The sequence below is a fragment of the Carcharodon carcharias genome, chromosome 3 (genome assembly GCF_017639515.1).
Source record: "Carcharodon carcharias isolate sCarCar2 chromosome 3, sCarCar2.pri, whole genome shotgun sequence".
NCBI lineage: Eukaryota > Metazoa > Chordata > Chondrichthyes > Lamniformes > Lamnidae > Carcharodon > Carcharodon carcharias.
Genome location: NC_054469.1, coordinates 55,857,388 through 55,883,506, shown reverse-complemented (window position 1 = coordinate 55,883,506; position 26,119 = coordinate 55,857,388). Strand labels below are relative to the sequence as shown.

The 26,119-nt window shown below is 43.1% G+C and overlaps 1 protein-coding gene across 1 annotated transcript in view; it reads left to right on the top strand.

Annotated features, from left to right (window-relative positions):
• Positions 1 to 26,119, top strand: part of myo3a (myosin IIIA) — a 611,422-nt gene that overhangs the window by 424,379 nt on the left and 160,924 nt on the right. The window contains exons 26-28 of the mRNA XM_041183939.1: positions 2,465 to 2,542; positions 15,249 to 15,454; positions 22,114 to 22,225. Coding sequence (XP_041039873.1) covers positions 2,465 to 2,542; positions 15,249 to 15,454; positions 22,114 to 22,225 — 396 coding nt within the window. The remainder of the gene's footprint in view (positions 1 to 2,464; positions 2,543 to 15,248; positions 15,455 to 22,113; positions 22,226 to 26,119) is intronic.

The window sequence follows — 26,119 nt, the reverse complement described above, 5'->3', positions numbered from 1 at the left end:
TAGGAAAGTAAAGGCACACTGAATAATCGAACAGCTGTTCTTGGGGTAGAATAGAAAAGACAAGGAGCACTAAGTGTTGGAGGAAGATTGTCTGTGTGCGGACATAGGGCTGGAGAGGTATAGAGGGGCAAACTGTGGAGGAATTTGAAGATGAAGACAATAATCTTCAAATCAATTCTCTGGGACATTAAAAGCCAGGATGACAGGTGATCAGTTTTATTGAGAGTACAAAATCTGCCCCGGCATTTTGGGTGGCTTGCACCTTATGGATCTTGGAAGCAAGTACATTGATCCCATTGTTGTATTTTAGAATTTTATATCTAATTTTCAAGATTTGGTCAACAAAAAATGTTTTATTAGTCAGTTATTCTTATTAGAGAAACTATATCTGCAGCCTTTATTTTTTACTTGCTTTTGTTTAGTGGCCAGATACTTTTCTCCAGGCATGAAGCATATAAATTTTCATCCTCCATGGATAAGTTACATAACTTTTTGTTAGCTACATCTGTAGTAATGACATGCTATTTAACAGTATTATCCAGTACATAAAATGCAACAAATAACTTGCACAACTTCTCTGAGAAATATTGATGAACACCTGTCAGGACAATGGAACCATAGTTTGGGAGATTTCTTACACTTTTTCCCTGCAAGACTTGGTACATTATGCAGGAGAATCATTGTCCATGACTTAACTGCATATCCATTACCCCCCTATAATCATCCGCCTAGCCTGCTCTCTGTCTCAAATGTTTCAGCCAGAGTAGATTGAGAAACAACAAGAAATTCATGTGTCGAGTCAGTAACACTTGAACATTAAAAACTATCAGCATAATTATAGAGTAGATTCAATTTTTATCAAAGTAAACACAGACGTATATGCGCTCTCCATGGTACCAGCTATCCTTGGAAAGTTATATATGGCATGGAACTGTTGAGTAGGTTATGCTGTTCTGCTTTCAGAACATATCAGTCACTTCTAATATGATGGTGGAAACTAGTAGACTGATAGATCTCTGCATAGCCACAGATTCCAAAAAGCCACAATGGTGGCTACAACTCTGCAGATAAAACAATCAGAATGACATAGGCCAGATTTGACTCTGTCTATTTGCCTGGTAGGGGGAGGCAGTGGCCCAGGATAATCTTCTGGTGACCAGAGTTCAAATCCCACCACAACAGATGGAGGAATTTTTCTTTTTATTTATTCACGGGATGTGGGCTGGGCCAGCATTTATTGCCTATCCCTAATTGCCCTTGTTTAGGGTCAACCATATTCCTGTGATTCTGTAGTCCAAGTAGGTATGGCATATAAAGGACATTGGTGAACCAGCTGGGTTTTTATGACAATTGGCAATGGTTTCATGGTCATCACCAGACTTTTAAGTGCAGATTTTTTTTATTGAATTCAAATTCCACCATCTGGTCTGGATTACTCTGGTCTCTGGATTACCAGTCCAGTGACAATACCACTATGCCACCACCTCCCATATTTAAATTCAATAGAAATCTGGAATGAAAAGTCTGATGATGACCATTAAATCATTGTGGATTGTTGTAAAAACGACAATTTAGGGAAGGAAATCTGCTGTCCTTACCTGGTCTGGCCTACATGTGATTCCAGTGATGTAGTTGACTCTTAACTGCCCTCTGAAAAGGGCAGTTAGGGATGGGCAATTATCACTGGCCTAGCCAGTGATGCGCACATCCCATGAATGAATTTTTTAAAAAGCAAAATTCTTTTAAATACTGCTATTCTAATAAGCCAAACAGGTGGATGGTAGCATAGAGGTAATATTACTGGACTAGTAATGCAGAGGTCTGGACTAATGAAGTGGAGATATGACTTCAAATCCCACCTTAGATGCTGGGGAATTTAAATTCAATTAATAAAATGGTAGTTTCATTAATAATGATCATGAAGCTGCTAGATTGTTGTAAAAACCCGTCTGGCTCATTAATGTCCTTCAGGAGAGGAGATCTACCATCCTTACCTGATCTGAGCTAGGTATGACACCAGATCCATTTGTTTGACTCTTAACTATAAAATGGTTTAGTGAGCCATCTCCGTTGTAAATGGCTCCCTAACACTTACTCAATGCGGATCCTACCAGCAATACTCACATCCCAAGAACGAATTAAAAATATGTTTTGTTCTCAATGTTATACTTTACCAGTGAGTGTATGATGCTGGGTATGAACCAATTGGAGAATATTCTATCTCCAGAATTTGCTTATTTAGGTGGTGGGGTGGTGTGTTACAGTTCACTCAGGGAGGCTGAGTTGCTATGGCAACTTGCGCTTTTACATGCCTGTTTAGCTCTATGAATCATGCCCAAAAGTCATCTTAAAGATAAACCGTTAACTATTATGTAAATGATTGACCAAAACCTTCATCTCTAAAAGATTACCATCAAACTATCTGCATCAGAGTAAAGTACATACTGTATTTTCCTTTTTATAGGTTGACAATGGAGATTCTGCGCTTCATCCCAGAGAAACCACTAACATGAAGACACAGACTGTTGCATCTTACTTCAGGGTATGGCGCGTTGCTTCTTTTACTCATCACTGCTTTGAACACTGTTGTAGGACCCAACTCACCTTACACACTCTTCTTTTATTGAATGGGCAAACAATCTACATCCTGACTTTTACCCGTGGTAAACTTGAATTGGGCATTCTCCAGATTCTTTCTGTCTCCCAATTACAAGGGAGCATCTACACCTTCTTAAAGTATAGTTAGAGAGACAGCTCATAGGGAAATGTGGGTACACATGTATAGTTTATCACTCCATGGCAATACGTTTGGCAGCACCATTTCACAACATCACTAGTACCACATTATCTTAAACGGTGTTCTTCTCTCTTCATTTTCTGCCATATTTATTTTCATTCAGTTAGATTACCCGCCAGCCTCTTTCAATTATTCTGCTAAGCAGAATTCCATTATGCATTGAAACAGGATAGTTTTTCTGTTTGACTTCCATTGTATTACAGTGATTCCTAAACTTTGTGTCCTTTCATGTCCTGGTTAGAATTATTGTGTCTAGTAGAGTTCTAGCCCTTTACTGAAATTTTAGATCAGGGACAGATATGTATGCTTGAGCTTTTTATTCACCCCCATTCATTTTATTGTTTTATTTCTCTTCCTTTTGCATCCTCCCTTGCTGAGAGACAGTCAAGGCATTTCCTGGTTTACATCAAACCTCCTCTCAAACCATTACATGGTTCAAGAGAGCAGAACAAGCTGGTTCTCTTTCAGTTTTTTTCTCTGCCTCCCTCTAAGAAAAAACCTTGGGGTGACCTGAGTGTTATGACAGCTGCGAGGAAGTTCACATAATGCCTGCTTACATCAGAAAATTGTGGGTGTACTGCAGTCGTTTTCGCAATCATTGAAATCAATGGGCATAAAATTTTAATCAAAGTACTATGATGCACTGATAGACACTGGTGACAGCTGTGATTTCCCATCACATTTACATACATTTGGTTCTCATCTATCCTGGTTTCTGACCTACTAGAGATTGAAACTTTTTTGCATAATTTTGTACTGTCTGATGGTTCTAGATAAACTTGCTATCTGAAAATAATAACTGTGCACAGCCACATTTCAGGTCATGCAGAAATACTAAATGGTTGGAATGCTTTTATACACTTAGAAAACTACTCGGAGCATGGAAGCTAGTAACCACATTTTGGCAGTACAATCTTTCTCATGTTCTGTATATTTGGAAGGTCTTACAGCTAAGATTGGAGGGAGGCACAGTTCCTTATTGTAACTATGATTTTACACACAGATGAAAAAGTTGATAGTTAAAAATTATCAATAGGGTTCAGCTGAACTCAGCAGTGTGTATTGTTTTTGTATCTGTACGGGGTTATAAAGCCTAGGTTCCTTTTGTAAAAACCTGCATGGTTCTGTTTGTCTGAGTTTCAGTTCATCTCTAATTATTCCTTTCAGAGTTACTAACTCTGTGCCTAATTGATGTTAATTGGTATAATCAGGCAGATGCACTGAGAACTCTCAAACTACCCACACACCAGAGCATCTGGTGTTATAGAGCTCACGATTCTGCCGGAATATTTCACTCTAACCAGAAACTCATGCTCCTTTCCACTTCCTATGGTTGTTAAAAGGTTGGAATATTAATCATTATAAAAAATAACTTCAAAAGCCCAGAGGTATCAATGGTGAGAGTGGAATCTTCAAATTCAGTGAAGATCTCACAAGCCTTCAACTTGCCCATATCAATAGCAACAACAACTTTCATTTATATAACACCTTTAAAGGTGAAAAAACAATGCCACATCCCAAGTGGATTTAGAATGGGAAATGGATGCTGAGCCATGGAGGAGGAAGTGGAGAGTGACTGACTGTTTGGTCAAAAAAGATAGGTTTTTAATGTTAGGAAGAGAGAATTAGAGGAGAGGGGGTTTTGGAGAGATAGTTCCAGTGAATAGGGTGAAAGTGGCTGATGGTTCAGCAATCAATGCTAAATGAAGTGAGGAATCTACATGCCAAATGTTGGCTTTTAAAATTGGCATTCAGCTTTTCAATTCATGTATCGACTTGTCAGCATTTTACAAATAAATTCCAATTTTGTCACTGGCATTGGATGTTGCCATATCAATCAATATGATTATTGCAGAAATAGGATAGGAACCTAATACAATAAAATACTGCAGATGCCAGAAATCTGAAATAAAATCAAAGAATGCTGGACCTGTTGAGTATTTCCAGTATCCTTTGTTTCTAGGATAAGAATCTGTTGGGATCAAATAGAATGGGCTGGAAGCAATCAGATGTTGCCTCCTCTCATTTATTGCATAAGGACTTGAGGCAGAGAAAAAAAGTAACAGCTAGTCTCATTATGGATGTGTTTATTTAATGTTTCTTCCCAAAGGAACTGCGGCAATAAATAAGCTGCTCAAGTGCAGCTTCTAAAAGCGTTTTCTTTACTTTCTTCCCAAACAAATTTGTGAAGCATGCCTCAGTGTTGCCTTATGTAAATATTTATTTTGTTCATTTTCATTTGAGTTCTTCTTTTTGAGTTCTCTGCCTGAAGGCAGGTCCGATCCACATGATGTCCACCACATGTATGGCAAGGATATAGGTCCCAAATCCATCCCAGCTGGAATAGGGAATCCTATCTGATCCACACCAGCTGTCCAGCCAACTGAGCCAACCCGCCTGCCCCCCACCACCCTGACCCTCCCACCCAGCTCCCTAATGTGAAGGCATGCACAGTAAAAAAAAATGTTTATCAAGAATCTGTCTACTTCTGCTTTAAAAATATTCAGACTCTGCTTCCACCGCCTTTTGCGGAAAAGATTTCCAAAACTCACAACTTTCTGAAGGAAAATATTTCTCCTCATCTCTGTCCTAAATGGGCGACTACTTATTTTTAAAACACTGGCACCTAGTACTAGATTCTCCCAGAAGAGGAAATCCTGTCCACATTGACCCTGTCAAGACCCTTCAGGATTTTATATGTTTCAATCAAGCCACATCTTACTCTGCTAAACTCCAGCAGATACAAGCCTAGCCTGTCCAACCTTTCATCATAAGATAACCCGCCCATTCCAGGGGCTAGTCCTGTAAATCTTCTCTGAACTGCCTCCAACACATTTGCATCCTTCCTTAAATATGGTGGCCAATACTGTATACAGTATTCCAGATGTTGTCTCACCAATGCCCTGTAGAACTAAGGATAACCTCCCTACTCTCATATTCAATTCCCCTCACAATAAATGATAACATTCTATTAGCTTTCCTAATTACTTGCTGTACCTAAAATCGCCTTTTGCGATTCATGCGCTAGGACACCAAGATCCCTCTGCGCCTCAGAGCTCTGCAATCTCCCATCATTTAGATAATATGTTTCTTCTTGCACTTTTCCTGCCAACATTATACTCCATTTACCAGATCTTTGCCCACTCATTTTACCTATCTATATCCCTTTGTAGCCTCCCTGTGCCCTCTTCACATCTTACCACCCTACCTATTGCTGTGTTATTAACAAAGTTAGCAACCATACCATTGAACCCTTCAACCAAGTCACTAATATAAACTGTAAAAAGTTGAGGCCCAGCAGTGATCTCTGTGGCATACCGCTTGTTACATCTTGCCAGTGAGAAAATGACCCATTTATGTCTGCTTTCTATTTCCTATTACCTAGCCAATCTTCAATCCATGCTAATATGTAGCCCCCTACACCATGAGCTTTTATTTTCTACAATAACCTTTGATGTGGCACCTTATCAAATGCCTTCTGAAAGTCTAAATACAGCACACCTGCTGTTTTTCCTTTATCTATAGCACATGTTACTTCTTCAAAGAACTCCAATAATTTGGTTAAACATGATTTCCCTTTCACAAAACCATGTGGGCACTGCCTAATTACCCTGAATATTTTTCACGCGCACTGCTATAACATTTAAAATAATAGCTTCTGACATTTCCCCTATGACAGATATAGTTTCATACTTTCTGTCTCCCTCCCTTTTAGAAACAAATGCATCAACTATCTCACTAGCCACTTCTTTTAAGACACTAAGATGAAGCCCATCAGGTTCTGGGGATTTGTCAGCCCGCAGTTCCAACATTTTGCTAAGTACCACTTCCATGTTGATTGTAATTTTCCTGAGTTCCTCCCTCCCTTCCAATTCCTGATTTGCAGTTATTTCTGGGATGTTCATTGTATCCTTGATAGTGCAGACTGATGCAAAATACTTGTTGAGTTCCTCTGCTATCCCCTTATTTTCCATTATTAAGTCTCCAGACTCACTTTCTATAGGACTAATGCTCACTTTGTTGACTCTTTTTTTAAAATATTTATAGAAACTCTTACTATTTGTTATTATATTTCAAGCTAGCTTTCTCTCATACTCTAACTTCTCCTTCCTTATCAACCTTTTGATCATTCTTTGCTATTTTTTATATTCTGTCTAATCTTCTGACCTGCCACCTATCTTCATCAAAGATCACTCGGATTTAAGCATAATATATTAGCTTAGTTAGAGGATTGGTGAACCAACAGAAAGCAGAGAGTCGGGATTAATGGGTCTTTTTCTGGATGGCAAGCTATAACTAGTGGAATGCCACAGGGTTTGGTCCTTGGGCCCCAACTATTTACAATCTATATTAATGATTTGGATTCAGGGATAGAAGGTACTATAGCTAAATTTGCAGATGACGCCAGAATAGGTGGGAAAGTAAGTTGCAATGAAGAAATAAGAAATTTACAACTGGACATGGAGAGATTAGATGAATGGCTCAAAATTTGGTAGATGGAGTTTAATGTGGATAAGTGTGAGGTTATCCCATTTGATCGAAAGAATAAAATGGCGACTTATTATTTAAATGGAGAGAAACTTCAGAATGCATCAGTGCAGAGGGATCTGGGTGTCCTCGTGCATGAATCGCTGAAAGCTAGTATGCAGCTACAGCAGGTAATAAGGAAGGCAAATGGACTTTTGATTTATTGCTAAAGGAATAGAGTATAAAAATAGGGAAGTGTTGTTGCAACTGTACAAGGCATTGGTGAGACCGCGCCTGGAGTACTGTGCACAGTTTTGGTCCCTTTACTTGAGGAAGGATGTAGTTGTTCAGAGGAGGTTCACAAGATTGACTCCAGAGATGCGGGGCTTGTCTTATGAGGAGAGATTGAGCAGTTTAGGCCTATACTCGCTAGAGTTTAGAAGGATGAGAGGAGACCTAATTGAAGTATATAAGATGCTAAAGGGGATAGACAAAATAGACATGGAGTGGATGGTTCCCCTTCTGGGGCATTCTAGAAAGAGAGGCCATAGTTTTAGGCTAAGGGGTGCTAGATTTAAATCAGAGATGAGGAGGAATTACTTTTCTCAAAGGGTCGTGAATCTGTGGAATTCACTACCTCAGAGTGCGGTGGATGCCAGGACACCAAATAAATTTAAGGAGAAGATAGACAGATTTTTAATTAGTAATGGGATGAAAGGTTATGGGGAGAGGGCGGGAAATTGGAGTTGAGGCCGAAATGAGATCAGCCATGATCGTAATGAATGGCAAGGCAGGCTCGAGCAGCTGAATTGCCTACTCCTGCTCCTAGTTCTTATATTCATGCAATTGTATGTTTTTTCTTTAATTTTCTTTAGTTAACCGCGGATGGTGTGTCTCCCCTTGGAATTTTCCTTTTGCATTGGAATGTATCTATTCTGTGTATTCTGAAATACCCCCTTAAATGTCTGCCACTGCATCTCTATTGCCCTTACCCTCATTTGCCAGTTCACTTTAGATAGCTCTGCTTTCATGCCCTCATAATTGATCTTATTTAAATTTAAAATACTAGTCTTTGACCCATTCTTCTCTCTCTCAAACTGAATGCAAAATTCAGTTGTATTATGATCGCTGCTACCTAAGGGCATCTTCACGATGAGGTCATTAATTAATTCTATCTCTTTGCACAATACCAGGTCTAGTATAGCATGCTTTCTGGTTGATGCCACAATGTGCTGTTCAATGAAACTATCCCAAAAACATTGTATGAACTCCTTATCTAGGCTAATTTTGCCCATCTGATTTTTCTAGTCTATATGTAGATTGAACTCCCCCATGATTATTGTTATAACTTTCTGACAAGCTCCCATTATTTCTTCCTTTATTTTCTGTTCTATCATACAGTTACTGTTAGGGGGCCTGAATACCCCTCCCACAAATGACTTCTTGCCTTTATTATTTCTCATTTCTATCCAAACAGTTTCTAAATCCTGGTTTCCTGAACTTAGGTCATCCCTCTTTATTGTGCTAATACCATCATTAATTAACAGAGCCACACCTCCTCCTTTTCCTAGTTTCCTGTCCTTCCTAAATGTCACATACCCTTCAGGTCCCAATCTATGTTATCCTGTAGCCATGACTTTGTAAAGGCTTATCAGATCATACTTATTTATTTCTATTTGGGCTATCAGTTCATCTGTTTTGTTTCGAATGCTACATGCATTCAAATAGAGAGTCTTTAGTTTTGTTCTTTTATTATTTTTGCAATATCTAGCCTTATTTGCTGACTTACTCTGATATGTACTCCCTCTACTCTCTGAACCTTCCTGTCACAATCTGTTTATCATTTCCCATATTAATACCTTTCTCTCTTTCCTCGTCTCCACTCATTGCTTTTCCACATCCTCCTAGATTTGATCCCTTGCCCCCGCTATTTAGTTTAAAATCCTCTCTACTTCCCTAGTCATGTGGTTCACTAGAACACCAGTCCCAGGATGGTTCAGGTGTACACCGTTCCAACGGTACAGCCCCCACTTTCCTCAGTACTGGTGCCAGTGGCCCATGAACTGGAATCTACTTCTCCCACACCTGTCTTTGAGCCATGCTTATATCTCTAATTTTATGGACCTTATGCCAATTTGCACGTCGCTCAGTTAATAATCCAGAGATTATTACCTTTGAGGTGCTGCTTTTTAATTTAGTGCCTAACACGTCACACTCTGTAAAAAGAACCGTTTTCCTAGTTCAAACTATGTTGTTGGTACCACGACAAATGGATCCTCCCCCTCCCACTGCAAATTCCTCTCCAGCCTGGGCCTCAGTTGAGGAGGAGGGTGGTATTATGCCTTGGGGGTGGTGTCGGGCCTCGGACATCGGGGTTGTGCCTCTAGGAGAAGGGGGGTCAGTCCTCTTGAAGAGGGTCAGGCCTCGGTGGGGAAGGGGGTGGTGTCAGGTCAGGTTGGTTTGGGCTTCAGGGTTGAGAAGGCCCCTAGGGGATGCGTGGGAGTTTTGGCGGGGCAGGTGGTGGGAGACACTGTGTGGCTGAGGATATTGGGAGAGTCTGGTGGGGTGGTCTGGGGGGAGTCCTTGGGGGTTCCGGGGTGTGGGGCAACTCCCTTAGGGGGCCAGTGTGGGTTTGTGCAATACCCAGGAGGATTTAATTCTTCTAACGTTTTCTGGGTAGCTATTGGTGTAACCCCGTTGGAACATCCGGAGTTTGCAATTTAAATCATATTTTCGGATGGTACCCAGGAAGAGTTTGCCATTCAAATTGCCATTCAAACCTTACCTGGGAACCTCCGAAGAATATTTCCCAGGACATGTTTGGGGTAACCCCCAATGCAACGCCCTGGAGCTCAGAAATTAAGGCCCATTAATTTTAATTACAATGAATAGAAAATTTAAAAAAAAAATAACTTCTCAAATTTGATAAAGTGATATACTGTGTACTGGTTGGTGAAAGAGACTCAGTGGTAGCAGTCTTGGCTTTGAAACTTTGGATCCTTTCAATGGTTCTACAGAGATCCAACATGGACATGGTGGGTCAAAGGCTGCCCCATGTGCTGTAACCAGGCAAACTACCCACTGCCTCCTGAGCCATATTGCCAGCCTTCCCATCTCCCAACTGTCCTGACAGGGCTGATAAAATCCAGCCCTATGATTCTATGGATTCAATGGGCTGAATGGCCTCCTATGCAATATTGACTCTTTCATTGTATGACTCTATGGGCAGAATGTTCCCATTGGCCTGCAGGGGCGGGCCCTGCACGCCGACGCGTATAATGATGCGAGATGATGTCGGGCAAGTGTCCCAATGTTACCGTGCATTATCGCGATATTTCGGTGGGCGAGCACGTGATGATTTCCGATGTGCACCCACAATTAATTAACGGGCCACTTAAGGCCCTTGAGGCAATTTTTTGGGGCCCATGCGATCTTCAGGTTGTCGCATGGGCACAACGGGCAGGCAGGTTGGACACATTTGTATAAACCTCATCCACGGGCAAGATAAGAGGGCTCAGTGGGGTCGCAAATATGCTCAGTTAGATATTTATCTTTGAAAGTTACTGATACTTGCCTGTGTGAGCAGAAATACTTCAAAACTCATACCAGCTGCTTGGACAGGACTCATAACCCTCAGGTCAGCACTCTGCAGTGAAGATTCTTTTTGGAGTCTGCATGTTTCAGGAAGCCTTCCCTTAGCCTGGGAATGGGAGTTGTGCCCTCCACTGAAGAGGAAGGGGGGGCCAGAACTGGGAGGAGGCCAGGAGTGCACATTCAGCCTCCGGGGGAACCATCTTTGGGAGGACGGTCACAGGAACAAGGGGCGCAGGGCCAACAGGAAGTCCAAAGCGGAAGAGGCCGCAGAAGATGCCACTATCCTGCCACCAGGGTATACCGGCGGCAAAGCAGCGACTTCAATATATTAGAGGTGCAGTGCCAAAAGAGGCTCCATCTCTCAAGGGAGACAGTCATCTCTATCTATCAGATGATAGGCCCTGAGATCTCCGCTAACTATGTGGATTGGCACCCCATGTCTGTCACTCTAAAGGTCACAGCTACACTCAACTTCTATGCCTCTGGCTCTTTCCAGGGCTCGGTGGGTGATCTTTGCGGTGTCTCCCAATCAGCTGTCCACACTTGTGTCAAGCAGGTGACAGACGCTTTATTCAGGCGTGAATTGACATTCATCCACCACCGCTGGGACCAGGCCAGCCAGACAGAGCAAGCTAGAGGCTTTGTGGTGACTGCTGGCTTCCCCCGTGTCCAGGGTGCAATCGACTGCACACACACGGCTATCAAGGTGCCAGCAGGTGAGCCCGGTGCCTTCATCAAAAGGAAGGGCTTCCACTCCATAAACATGCAGATGGTGTGTGATCACAGCTCACAGGATGCAGATTCTACAAGTCTGTGCAAGGTACTCAGGCAGCTCCCACGATGCATACATCCTCAGACACTCCTAGGTGCCAGGACTCTTCAGTGCTCCAGCCCGTCTTGATGGATGGCTGCTGGGTGACAAGGGCTATCCCCTCAGAATGTTGTTCTTGACGCCTCTCCACCATCCAAAAACAGAAGCTGAGCAGTGGTACAATAGGAGCCACACCTCCACAAGGGCTGTGGTGAAGAGAACAACCAGTCTTCTCAAGATACACTTCCGATGCCCGGACCGTTCAGGGGGTGCACTCCAATACCCCCCAGATCATATGTCGGTGATAGTGGTTGCATGCTGCACTCTCCACATTCTTGCGCTGGAAATGGGGTTGCTGTGGACGATGAAGTTGTAGACGCAGTTGCTGCATCCAGCAGTGAGTCCGAGGATGAGCACGCACAGGGAATTGCTGAGGGGGTAGACGCTGACCCGGGCATACTGCAGGGAGATAGGGACACCCTGGAGGCTTTAATCCAATTAACCTTCAGCTAGAACACCACAGATGGACCTCCAACACAAGCCTGTGCCGTAGCTTCCATACTTGATACCGGAATGCTACATCTGCCTGGAAAGCAACATTAACTAAGGGCCAGTCAATAGAGCCCAATGTGACACAGGCCACTCATAACATCATGGGTAACCATCCACCTGCAGAGGAAAAAAGGCACCCTCAACCAATGATCAAATGTCTAAATTTAATGATATAACAAAATGATCTTAAGGAAACAAAATGACAAAGGTGTTAAACAACACACCAAGCTAATCATGATCTCATTGCAGGGTAACACAAAAGCACCATGGTAAAACCCATGGTGTGCCTAAGGTGCCTTAAATTTACGCTTTTGGGTGCTATGTCTAGATGCTGTCCCCTCACTGGCACTGGCATCTGAGACAGCCTGCTCACTCTGCTGTCCTGTTGGCCTCAATGATCTTGGCGGATGTTCTCTGGCCCGTGGAGTCTGTGCTGACCCCGCTGGGAGGGAGCAGCCAGTCCCACAGCTGGCACCACCCCAGTCGTTGCAGCCTCATTGGATGCAATGGTCACTGGCAGAGAGACGGAGGAGGAGCTGCTGCCCTCATCCAGAGCGCCCTGAGAGGAGCTGTCAGAGATGATAGGCAGCTGCTACGTCTACATGAGGTTGCTTCAGACCTCCCTGCTCATCGTGGATGGATGGGCACCAAGCTGGGAAACTTGGTGCCCAGACCATCTCCCACACTGGCACTGACCAGATGAGGTCAATGCTGGTGTGAGGGCTTACTAGTCCACACGCACCTGCAGGAAGCCCTGATTGGTCTTCTGGAGGAGCCTGTCCATGAGAGTCACCACTCTCTCCATGGAGGAAGCATGGCGCTTGGCCATGAGGCTCATTGCATTGGCAAGGGTCCGTGTGGACTCCTCCATCATGGAGACAAAGCCAAGCATGGTCTTGTGTATCTCCTCCAGATCTTCCCGCACACCCTGCTGTACTTCCAGCATTTGCTGCCACCTCATGGAGGACTCCAGAGGCACATCATCAGCCACTGACTAAGCATGAGTCTGGTCTGCTCCAGTCCTCCGACTGCTGGCACCGTGGGCACTTTCTGTCTCCGTCAGCTCCTCCAGTGACTGTGAAGTGCCCTCACTGCCGTGCCCCGGGACACTAGCCGATCATCTAATTCCCACAGAGGTGCCAACCTAGCAGAGATGGTGTGACCCTAGTGGATCCGGGACTTCAGGGCCCTCAGCTCTGAGAGGGGGCCACTGTGCATCCTCCTCCAGGCCCTGATCCTCTGATGCTGAAAGGAAGAACAAGGACATTTGATTAGTTAACGTGGAGACAATGTCAATGTGTATCCCTGTCCCCCAGATCATTATGCACTCATCCTTCCATAAGCAATGGTCAAGCTATATTGCAAACTTCAATCATTGAACATTCAGCAGTGTCATGGCTGCTGAGACGCTAATGGTGACCTCAGTGCTGGGCTAACATACCTGCCCGTGGCATCCCAGCCTCACCGACACTGGTGGACCTGGGTGCATGTCACCTCTCCAGATCAAGGGCCTCCTGCTCGAACCTGGAAATGATGGCCAACTGGGCCTGCTCTCCGCCAGTCCTCAACCACTCAGCAGCATTACGAGCATTCTTCTCCTGGAAAGGAGAGAAGAGCATTGATTAGTACATCTTGTACCTGGAATGTCTTCACTGCCGTCCCACCCCAAACAGACTGGAACATTACAGGGCTCCAGTGCCTCCTCACCCCACAGCTGCCACACGTTCACACAAAGATGCCAAGCCTGCGCCCCCTCACCACCACCCTTCCCCCGAACTTGGCCAAATGCAGCCTACATCACATTTGGCACCACATGGTCCGACCTTACAAGACAAGGAGGCGCAAGCACATGGAATGCAAAGGGAAGCAGATTGATCGATGCCCCGCCACCTGGAAGCTCCCCTTCCAGCATGTTAGCACCCTTACTTTGACATGTTTTGCAGTTGCATCACTGTGCCTAGGTGCAGATCCTCCAGGTTGCCTCCAAAACAGTAATATGGGTGTCACTGTACCACATGCTGCGGGTGCAGAATGCATCTCATCAACATCCTCTCAGGGTGACCTCGGCATGGCCAATATCTGCTGGCCAATCCAGCGAAGGACACAATGATTCAATGCAGTAGCTGCATTCAGAGTTGGCGGGGTGGGGAGGGGAGCGGCCAGGGGGAAAGCCTACCTGCTGGGTTCACTGACCAATGGCAACATGGTACTCACCCTTTCAGGGCGCAGGAGGTCGTTAAAGCGCTTGCGACACTGGATCCAGGTGCACCGCACCACGTCGCAGGAGCTCACTACCTCTGCCACCTCCTCCCAGACACGTTTGGTCATGTGGGGGAGCCTCCTCCTCCCATCCCTCGAAACGAGGACCTCCCATCCTGCTGCCACATCCTCGAGGAGGGCAGCAAGGCAATCGTCTGAGAAACGAGGGGTACATTGGCCCCCTGCCCTACTCTCCTGCCTGGCCTGCTCACCAGCAGAGCTCTGGGGAGCCCTTCCACTGGCCATGATTCACAGCCTTTGCAGGCTGCAGGAGCACTTTTAGACAGGCCGCTGGGTCACTATCGGACCCGGTGGTCATAGCAGTCCCGCCGCCGCTGGCCCACTCCCGCTGTCCTCGGGAGCCACAGTTCATGCTGGACGGGCCTTCATTGGCCCACCCGCATAAAATGGCGATGCGGACCTTATTGCAGGCAGCAATTGGGTCCGCGCCCACTCCCACACGGCCTGCCCAAGAGGCAGCAAATTCTGCCCTGTGAATCAGAGTGTGGTTCAAGCCCCACTCCAGGACGTGCAAATAATCGAGGGTGATACCTCAATATGAGTTCCTCTGATAAAGCTCCCTCAGGACTATCTTTCAGATGAGATGTTAGACTCAGGCCCTGTGTCCTAGTTGAATGAAATAGATCCCACAACATTTCTCAAAGATTAAATCATCAAAAATCTCAGTGAAATCTACAATGAAATTTAAAATTTAAGCCAACTGCATTTGTAAACTCTTATTGTGACTGATGATTGTTTTTATTCCAGTATTCACTCATGGATCTCCTCTCCAAGATGGTGGGTGGTCTGCCTCATTTTGTTCGTTGTATAAAACCAAATAATGACCGCCACGCCAAGAAATTTGATCAAGAAAAGGTGTTGGTACAGCTTCGATACACAGGAGTTTTGGAGACAGCTCGTATCCGTAGACAAGGATATTCACACCGCATTCTCTTTGCAAATTTCATTGAAAGGTGAACAAACCAACTTTTCACTTGTTACTTTTGTAGCACTAGAACATTGTGAAAACCTTGGCAGGAAAAAGCTATTGTGCTTCATAGGTGTGATTGGTATGCCTGGCATATTCATCTGTGCTTCATTCTTTGAAAGCTTCTTTTTATTGCCTATCCCCAGTTTCCATAAAACATCAAGAAGCTTACTTGGCCTTCTGTTGATTTACTATATGAGGTCTTGAGGTACAGTGGGTAGCATCTCTACATCTAAGCTATAAGCTCCAGATTCAAATCCCACCCAGAACCTGACGGTCGTGGAAGGTGTGTTAGTGCTATGGTCAAGCAGGTTGATTGTCAATCTGTAAATCCTTCTATGCCTATGGCAGGCAGTAAGAGCGGGAGAGTCTCCTGGTCAGCCAGACTGTGTGGTAGTTGCAGCAAATAACCTCCCAAGTTAAAAGATTCCACGGGCTCCATGGCAAGCATCCTCGGGGCCTGTTAAAGAGAGAGAGTGTTATAGAGTTGACCTTAAGACAACTTTTCTTAGTGGAAACATTTGCTTTTACTTACAGGACAGCAGTAGCAACTACACACTTTCATCAAACTCCATAACTAAAGAATTACTCTCCCTGTAGAGGTTCCCCATGCTGCTAACACATCGGTTTACATAGATCATGTGATCTTACAGCACAGGACTATCGTTAAAGCTACAGTCCAACATTTCCCAAAACTATAATTACTACATTCCTCCCTCTTTAACTTTTCTGTACGTTTTGTATTTACAAGGATATTTATCTCGTGACATTACAATATTTACAAAGGTCATGAAAGTACATGTCTAGACTTTCAGGTGGCATCTTGATCTGTGTGGAACGTCGTAGCTCCATGACTTCAGATTCTTTTGCAGGAAACACATTCTCTGTAACCCCATTAACATCAGGTACCTCATTAGGCACATGCAGTTCAGTGTCTTCCTCTCCGATAGAGACATCAGGCATGTCTGTTCTTGGTTGAGCATCTTCAACAGGAACCAGTGGTTCTGTAATGGTTACGGGTCTAACAACTTGTTGTGGTAAGTCTCTTTTTCTTACATGATCCACATGCTTACAGGTAATCCGTTCCTCCACTTCCACATGGTATGACAATGGTCTGGTCACTGAATTTACTTTACCAGGTAACCACTTCAGTCCTGCACCAAAATTCTTTGCATATACTGCTTCTCCAACAGTAAATCGTCTCTCATGACTATGCACATCATGCTTCACTTTTTGATTTCCTTGACTTTTCTCCACCTTGCCCTCCAAATTGGGAAGTATTAGGCTCAGTCTTGTCCAAAGACAGCACCTCATCAGTAATTCTGCAGGTGTTGCTCCAGTTGTAATGTAGGAGGTTGTCCTGTACTGAAATAGAAAATGAGCAAGTTTGGTCTTCAGCAAATCACCTGGTAACATTTTCATTCCCGCCTTAGCAGTTTGTACTGCACTTTCCGCCATTCCATTTGATGACGGATGGTATGGTGCACTCTTCACATGGTTGATACCGTTGAGGCTGATAAATCATTGGAACTTGGCACTCATAAATGCAGTGCCATTATCCTAGACAACTACCTCTGGCAACCCATTGATGGCGAAGCACTGGCATTATTTTTCTATAGTAGAATTTGAGGTAAAGCCGACGTTGGAGGCTTTACCTCATAAACGTCCAACCGCTTGGAATGAGCATCTATAATCAGTACAAACATAGGTTCCAAGGAAAGGACCGATGTAGTCAATGTGCAATTGCACCCAGGATCTACCAGGCCACTCCCATGCGTGTAATGGGGCTGACACCGGTAACTTTGTAGCTGCTGACATTGCAAACAGTGTTTTACCACATTTTCAATACCACCTTCCATCCCTGCCCACCAAAGATAACTTCGCGCTATGGTCTTCATCTGGGAGATCCCTGGATGGACACTGTGTAGCTCTGCTATAAGTGGTCCCCTTCCCTATGGAGGAACTACTACCCATATACCCCACAATAGAATACCATCTTGACTTCTCATCTTAAGTCTTCAGTTGAAGAACGGCCTCAATTCATCAGAGACTGGTTCCTGGAACCAACCATGTAACGCTTGGTTTCTCACTCGAGACAGGACCGGATCACAATTTGCCCAGTTTCTTATCTGCCTGGCACACACTGGCAAGGAATCTAGAAAATTCATCACTAAGACAAGTTCCTGTGGACAAGTTCATTGTTCTCTTGCAAAGAAAGGCAACTCAGGGCATCAACATTTGCTATATGAATCCCTGGTCTATGTACAATGGTGTAATCACATGCTGCCAAATTTATGCCCGTCTTTGTTTGCTTGTGGAGGCTATGGGAGGTAAAGCTTTTTCCTCGCTAAACAGACCCAAAAGTGATTTGTTGTCTGATACTATCGTGAAATGTTGCCCATGCACGTATTGGTGGAATTTTTTTGCACTAAAGATAATTGACAGACCTTCCTTTTCAATCTGAGAATATCCTTTTTCAGCTGTGGTAAGCATCCTGGATACATAGCCTACTGGCCTTTCTGTGCCATCATCCATTTTGTGAGATCGTACTGCTCCCACTCCATAGGGGGACGCATCGCAATTTAGCACCAAATCCTTTGTCTGGTCATAATGTAGTATCAAATTTGAAGAGCGTAAGAACTGTTTTACTTCCATGAAGGCTTCTTTTTAGGGTGCCTCCCAAAACCAATGCTTTTTTTTTTCTTAGCAGTGAATGTAGAGTGGCCAGAACTCCGGATAAATTTGGTAGAAATTGCCCATAATAATTTATCATCCCTAAAAAGTTCAGAGGTGTTCTTGGATGCAGGTGCCTCACTTGTTGCTTTAACCTTCATTTCAACCCTTGGGCATCTACCTGGTGACCCAAATAGATGACTTCATTTGCTTGAAAAGTGCATTTTTCTTTTTTCAGGTGCATTCCTGCTTGTAAAAATCATTTCAGGACTTCCACTAGATTAGCTAAGTGTTTATTTTCTGTGAATCCAGTTATAAGTACATTGTCCGGGTAGACCACAACCTTGGGTAGTCCCTGCAGTAAGCCTCTGAAAATGGCACAGGCCCAGGAAACACGGAGGGCAGGCTTGTATGTTGGTATAACCCTTTATGGGTTTTTATGGTGATGATTTCCCAGGAGGCATCATCCAACTCCAATTGCTGATACATGTGACTCATGTCAAACTTTGTATACATTGTCCCTTCATTTGGTTTGGCAAATAGTCTTCAATTTTGGGAATAGGGTACCCGTCCAGTTTGGCTGCTCAGTTGACCATTAATTTATAGTCCCCACAGATCCGGTGGGTCTAGTCTGGTTTAAGGACAGGGACTATGGGTGCTGCCCACCCAGAGAACTGAACTGTTTTTATGACAACCAGTGTCTCTAGCCAGTTCAGTGCAGCATCAACCTTCTCTCTCAGGGCGTGTGGCACCGGTCTTGCTTTTAAGAAGTGAGGGTTTGCTTCTGGATTCACATAAATCTTGGCCTGTAGGCCTTGGATTTTTCCCAGTTCATCCTTGAAGGCGGTGTCATTTTTTTTAGCAGTTCTAGTAGCCCACCTGCTCTCAACTGGAAGATTTTGGACCAGTTTAATTTAATCTCCTTTAACCAATCACACCCTACAAAGCTTGGCCCTTCACCTTCTACCACCATCATTGGTAGCTGTGCCGATTGGTGCCTATAATGAACACTTGCTTTGATGATACCTTTTGCTTTGATATCTTCGCCTATGTACATTTTCAACTTGGCAGACGTTTGTTCGAAATGTAATTGTTGATCACCTTTATTTAAATATCTGAAAGAGTGTTCTTGTATTACAGTGGTAGAAGCTCCCATGTCTACTTCCATTTTTAATGGTTTACCATTCACTTGCACTGTAACAAATATTGGCTCTCTCTTCCCAACTTTCATGTTGAATAGTGAATAAATGTCAGAATTTGTTGTTTCAGGCTCTTCTACACTATAGACTTCATTAGACTTCATTTGTTGTTTGGAGGCCTGTTTAAATCTCGCTTTGCACTGTCTCATTATGTGTCCACTTCTGTGACAAAATTAACATTCTACTTTTTTAAAATGCTAATCAGTAGAAGGCTGATTGTTTCCACGTCATGGAAAGTTATTTTTCGATTTAGTTGCTAAGCTGTTTCCTCTCGTTTTTCAGTTAGCAGGGGCCACTTTCCGCTTCACAGAGGAGTCCTGGCTTTCCGCGCCACTTTCGGCTGACTATTCCTGCCCGATTTGAAGTATGGCGCCATTTTGAGCCCCTTGAATTGCTTGTAAATCCCTTACAGCGCTTTCCAACACCAGCATTATTTTTAACTTTCTTCAAATCAAGATTCACATCAGCCAGCAATCTTCGCTGAATAGTGTCTTCTTGCGTGCCACATAGGGCAGAATATTACGCTTGGTGTGCAGGCATCTGCCCGACATGCCCGAGTGTAAAATGACGCGCGATGACGTTGGGCATGCATCCTGACGTCATTGCACATTCATGTGATATTTGGTTCGGCGGGCACACACCAGGGTCAGCTGCGCCCCCACCGATAATTAAAAGGCCTATTAAGGCCATTAACAATCTAATTAAATCCAAATCTATGCTGCCTATCTAACCTTACGGCTGGCGGGCAGGCAAAAAGGCCAAGCGGCCTTTACATTTTTTAGGAAACCTCATCCACAAGCAGTCCACAAAGTCACATGAGGGGACGTGTTTTATTAAATTTTTACTGTTTTTATTAATTTGTTAAACAATGCTTCAATCTCCCTGAGGCAGCTCAGGGAGATTGAAATGCTCTTTCTCATGCATGTGCGAGCTGTGTGAGGCCTGGCTCACCCTCCTACTCCCCCCCCGCCCGCACAGGCAGCGCTCAGCACTGCCATTTGTGATCCATGCAGGGCGGGCCTTAATTGGCCCACCCATGTAAAATCATGGTGCGGAGCCAATCTCGGTCAGCAGTCAGCTTCCCACCAAGCATCCCCCCCTAAGCACCCCCACCAAGGGAAAAATCCTGCCCAGACTAAACAATCTCTGAGCATGGCATTCAGGGTTTCACCAAAATCACAATGTTTCATTAGTTGCTTTAAGTTCTCCACATAGGTAGTAATTGTCTCACCCGGGGCTCTATTTTATGAATTGAACCTGAACCTCTGCATTGTGACTGAGCGCTTGGGTTTAAAATGCCCCTTAATGACATCTACTCATACACTGCAAGTCTTCGAATCTGGAGCTTTGTGGGAAATTAAGCTTTGAAGCAAACTATAGGTTTTGCTTCCACAAATACTCAGGAGAATAGCTCTCCTCTTTTCTTCACCCATGATTTTGTTTGCTTGAAAGAAGAACACAAGCTGTTCTATATATTGAGACCAATCTTCTGTGGCTGGCTCAAAGGGTTTGATTCTGCCAAACCGTGGCATTTCAGATGAGTATATCTTCTGTTATTTTTAACAAACTTAAATACTCACAATTGCTGGGCAAGGTACAGCAGTGAATCTGATTTATCCTCATCACCAGTTTGTTATAGAGTTGACCTTCAGACAGCTTTTCTTAGTGGAAACATTTGGGTTTATTTACAAGACAGCAGTAGCAACTACACACTTTTATCTAACTCCATTATTAAACAAGTATTGTCCCTGTAGAGGTTCCCCGCCCTGCGAACACATTGGGTTACACAGGTCATGTGATATTACAGCACATGAGTATTCTTAAAGCTTCAGTCCAACATTTCCCAAAACTATAATTACTAGAGTGAGAGATTTGATTCACCTGATCCCATCCCAAAAGAATCCAGGTGGATGGCTGCAAGCTGCCTCAACCTCACCATGTTCCTGGCCCAATATCCTGGCACGAGGGCCATCAAATATTCACAGCGGACTTCTGCTTGTATTCCAGCCACCAAGACAGAACCTGCCAATGGCCCTCAAGGAAAATCAAGGTGGTGTTACAGTATCTGTAGTGCTGTAATTGTAGTGGTGGCAGCTACATGCAAGAGGCCTTTACCAGGAAAACTGTCAGGTGGAGAGGATTTCTGCAAGTAATTCCTCTTTTATTTGACCAATGTAGAACAATTGCCACCACTCACAAGCGCCCCACAGAGGGATAGTGACTAGGAAGCAGAGTTTGTGGTGGGATCCAAAGACAATGGCTTTGATCTACTCTACATTTAGTTGGACTAAAATTTCTGCTTACCCAATACTGAATGTCAGGCATGCAGTGTGACAAATCAGAGACAGTGGAGGGGTTGAGGCAAGTGGTGGTGAGATAGAGCTCAGTATCATCAGCATATAAATGAAACTCGATGTGTTTTGGATCACTTGGGGGGCAGCATTTGGATGAGAAATATGAGGGGGCCAAGGATTTATCCTTGACCTAAGAACAGATAATGAAGCTGCGTCTCAGAATGATGTCACATACCCATCCTCTCCACTTACATGACTAGATATGACAGATAATGTGCATGAGCAGGCAGCCTTACACATGGTGCCAGCAGTTGCAGAGAAATCCTCAGATCCCACATGCTCCCTAAAATATTCCTTTCATTAGTTTTCATGGATGGAAAATTACTACGAGCACCTGTGATTTGGTAAAATTAGTCTTTACCTGTAATATGATATTCTACAAAATGTATTTCAGAACACTTTATTTTTATTCTTTACAGGTACTATATTCTTGCATTCAAGTCAACTGAAGAACCACCAGTGAATCCTGATATATGTGCTGCCATTTTGGAAAAAGCTAAACTTGAAAATTGGGTTCTGGGGAAGACCAAAGTAGGGTTCTTCAATATATTTTTTACTTACCTGTTCATTCATTTACATGCTTAATTTGGCATTGAATTTTTCTATAGTTGAATTATGCAGCTTCTTATTTGGCATTTGATTGTTTAATTGGTGTCAGCCTCAACTCAGTGGTAGAATGCTTGTGACTTGAGTCCGAAGGTTGTGAACTTAAATCCCGCTCCAGACATTTTCCTTTCATTCTCGAGATATGGGTAGTGCTGGCAAGGCTGGCATTTATTGTTAATTTCTAGTTGGCCTGAGAAGGTAACAGAGGACCTTCTTTCTTGAACCAAGCAGTGAGATTTTATAAATTGAGTGGCTTGCCAGGCCTTTGTAGAGGATAATTAACAATCAAACATGTTGGTGTGTGACTGGATTCACATACATGTCAGACTGGTTAAAGATTAATATTTCTTTTTCTAAAGGGCATTTGTGAGCCAGTTCAGTTTTTACAACAATCTAACAGGTTCATAGTCACTTGTACCAGCTTTTTATTGCCAACTTTGTAAAACGCCCTTTACCAAACCCTTTGAGCTAGATTGGTTCCTTTGGTGAGAGCATTGACATATAAGATTCTGCAGGAGCTTGACAGGGTAGACACTGAGAGGTTATTTACCTTGGCTGGGGAGTCTAGAACATGTGGACAGTCTCAGAATAAGGGGCTGGTCATTTACAACTGAGATTAGGAGAAATTTCTTCACTCAGAGGATTGTGAATCTTTGGAATTCTCTACCCAAGAAGGACATGGATGTTTCATCATTGAATATATTTAAGGCTGGGATAGACAGATTTTTGCTCTCTCAGGGAATCAAGGGATTTGGAGAAGGTAGGCAGGGAAGTGGAACTGAGGCAGAAGATCGGCCATGATTTTACTAAACGCAGAGCAGGCTTGAGGGGCTGAACTACTCCTTACTTCTTACGTTCTTATGTTGAACAAGTAATTTAGGCTGACATTTCAGGACAGTACTGAGGGAGTACTATATTGTGGTCTTTTGATGAAATGTTGAACTCATAAACCTCTGTGCTCTCAGGTGGATGCAAAAGACTTCATCGCAATAGTCGAAGAATGCCAAGGAAGATTTTTTGGTGTGCTGGCGAGCATTTGTCACTTGGCCAACATTACTAAAAGCAGATTATATAGTCATTTATTGCTGTTTGTTGCACATGGCTGTGTCGAAATGGGTTATTCAAAGTGTTAATTGACTGTGAATTATTTTGGGATGTTGGCAGTCATGAAAGCTGCTATATAAATATAAGGGATGTAAAATTCAGTTGCATAGCGCTGCTGGAGGAGGTGCTACAATGGCATAACACCATTTTCGTGACACATGCCCTAACCAGCCGATGAAATTTCAGGATTTCAAATTTGTGTAGTGTTAATCCTGGCAATGAAATCATACCTCACTCTGCAAAGATCAGGTGAGATTCCAAGATGGGCTGTGCCCTACCGCACCATAAAGGGCAAGATACCCAAATTGCAGGTAAAGTAATTTTTAACGACTTTTTCTTTTATAAAGTGTCTGGTGGAGTGTTTCTGGAGATCTTTTGTGTAAGCTCCTGGATTTGCTGCAGAGTGTTGTTGCATCCTCACAGGGAGGACAGGGAGGTGGGTGACCTATCCACACAAAGGCTGCAACAGGTATGAGTAACAGCAATGGCAGTGGCTCTGGGTCAACAACATGGTAGGGAGGTGGAGCAGAGACTGCAAAGAAGGTGAGCCCTGCATTATACCCTTTTCCAACTTTGAGTTGGATTCCTCTATGCTCTTCAAGAGAGCTGTGAGCTGTCTAACAGGCCAACTAATGTCCTCAGCATCTCAATTTGCATATGTATTACACTGTGACCATCTTTCTGCCCTACAGTTCACTTCACTATCATTTGGATTGCAGCAATATTCTTCAGTGCAGCTTCCCTTTAAGAAGGGCAGGCTGTCTTTAAGAAAGGCAGGCTGTCTGCATCACGTGGTTTCTGAACAATGCTACTCAGCCCATGTTGAGCACAGAGGCATCTGGCAGAATTAAGAAGAAGAAAGCAGTGTGGGACTCATTCAGTCAGATATTACCATCATGCAGATGAGGTAGGAGTACAAATCTGTGTGATGGCAATCATGATCTGAATTAATACCATTGGACCGTGAATAGTGATTCTCACACCCAAAAAACAAGGCAAATGAAGTTCTAGATCCAGGTATTTCTTTCATATCAGCCTCTTAAAAATCTGCCAAATAATGAGATTTTATCTATACTTTCACAAAATGAACCACTTCATGAACATTTTAAAATTAATTTAGTAACTTTCTATTTCAAATTTTTGGAAGAAGTTACACAAGATTTTGTAACATGAAAACGTACAAGAGTGAAAAGTGCAACTAGGGCAAATAATCTTTTCAGACACAAAATATATTTAAAAGTGTCCTATAATATAAATTTAGCAAAATACATATATGCACAAAACCTCTGGTAGATGTCTATTATTGAACAAGAAAAATCAAACCTTTGATAATGCAAGTTTGATATTAATATTGTAACATTTGGTGAGGAAGTAAATCATTGAGTGGTTCACAGATGGGAGTAGAGGAAACTGCATCAGACCTGCATGCATTTGGCAAAAATCACCTTTGTTCTAGTGCTAAGACTATACACTAGTAATCCTCAAGGTACACATATAATGACATTAGTGTAGGGTTGTACAAGAACCTTCACAGCTGGCCAGCAAACGATAGAAACAAAGGCCCAAGAGAAAAACAGCCTGACAAATGTAATAAAGTTTGATCCCTGGAATCTGTGCTGCTGCATTTTCCTAGAAGGCATGTTGTGGTCAAGTTCAAGACCTGTAACTCAATGGATGACATCAATGTCAGTAATATGGCTTTGCAAAGTATATTAATTTTTCTCCACACGTTCGTTAGAAATGATTTCAGTAGGATCATAATTGTGGCAACAAACATTTAAAAATAAAATACATTGGGGGTAATTTTTAACTCCATCAAGCAGTAGCCTGGTGAAACAGATTGCCTGCCTTTATGCTTGATTTTTATTCCATTGATTTAATTTTAACACAAATTGTCTGGGCTCTACAACAGACAAGTAATCTGTTACACCGTTTACCACCCAGATGACACTCTTAGACTGGGTTCAAGGAAATTCCAGCCAGGCCGTTTTTAGGTTGCAGACTGATATAATCAAGTTACTCAAATGCCAATTAAATTATATACTGTTAAAAACTTGGAGATAGGTTATCCACCACACCTTCATCCAGGAAATAGTCTGTGATGTAAGAGAACATATAAGACAAATCACTAAAAAGGGAATAAAAATTCAATGGAATAATTTGAATGGTTTCTAATAATGTCACAAATATTGCTGAAAAAAGAGACATGCTGTCAAAATTTTTAATCTTGCATGCATTTGGTTATCTCGCAAGAAATTACTAATAGTAACCAGGCAGCAACAAATTGTACTGCATGAGAAGAGAGTGCTGATTGATTGGGTGCTGACAGGAAGCGATGGTATAGTCACTGGGCTGGTAATCCAGAGACCCAGGCTAATGCTCTGGGGACCTGGGTTTGAATCCAGTCATGGCATATGGTGGAATTTGAATTCAATAAATATCTGGAATTTTTACAAAAAAAAACATTGACAATGGTTTCATGGTCATTAATAGACCTTTAATAAATATCTGGAATTAAAGGTCTATTAATGACCATGAAACCATTGTCAATGTTTTTTTTTGTAAAAACCCATCTGGTTCATTAATGTCCTTTAGGGAAGGAAATTTGTCGTCCTTACCTGGTCTGGCCTACATGTGACACCAGACCCTCAGGAATGTGGTTGGCTCTTAAGCGCCCTCTGAAATGGCCTAGCAAGCCATTCTGTTGTATCAAAA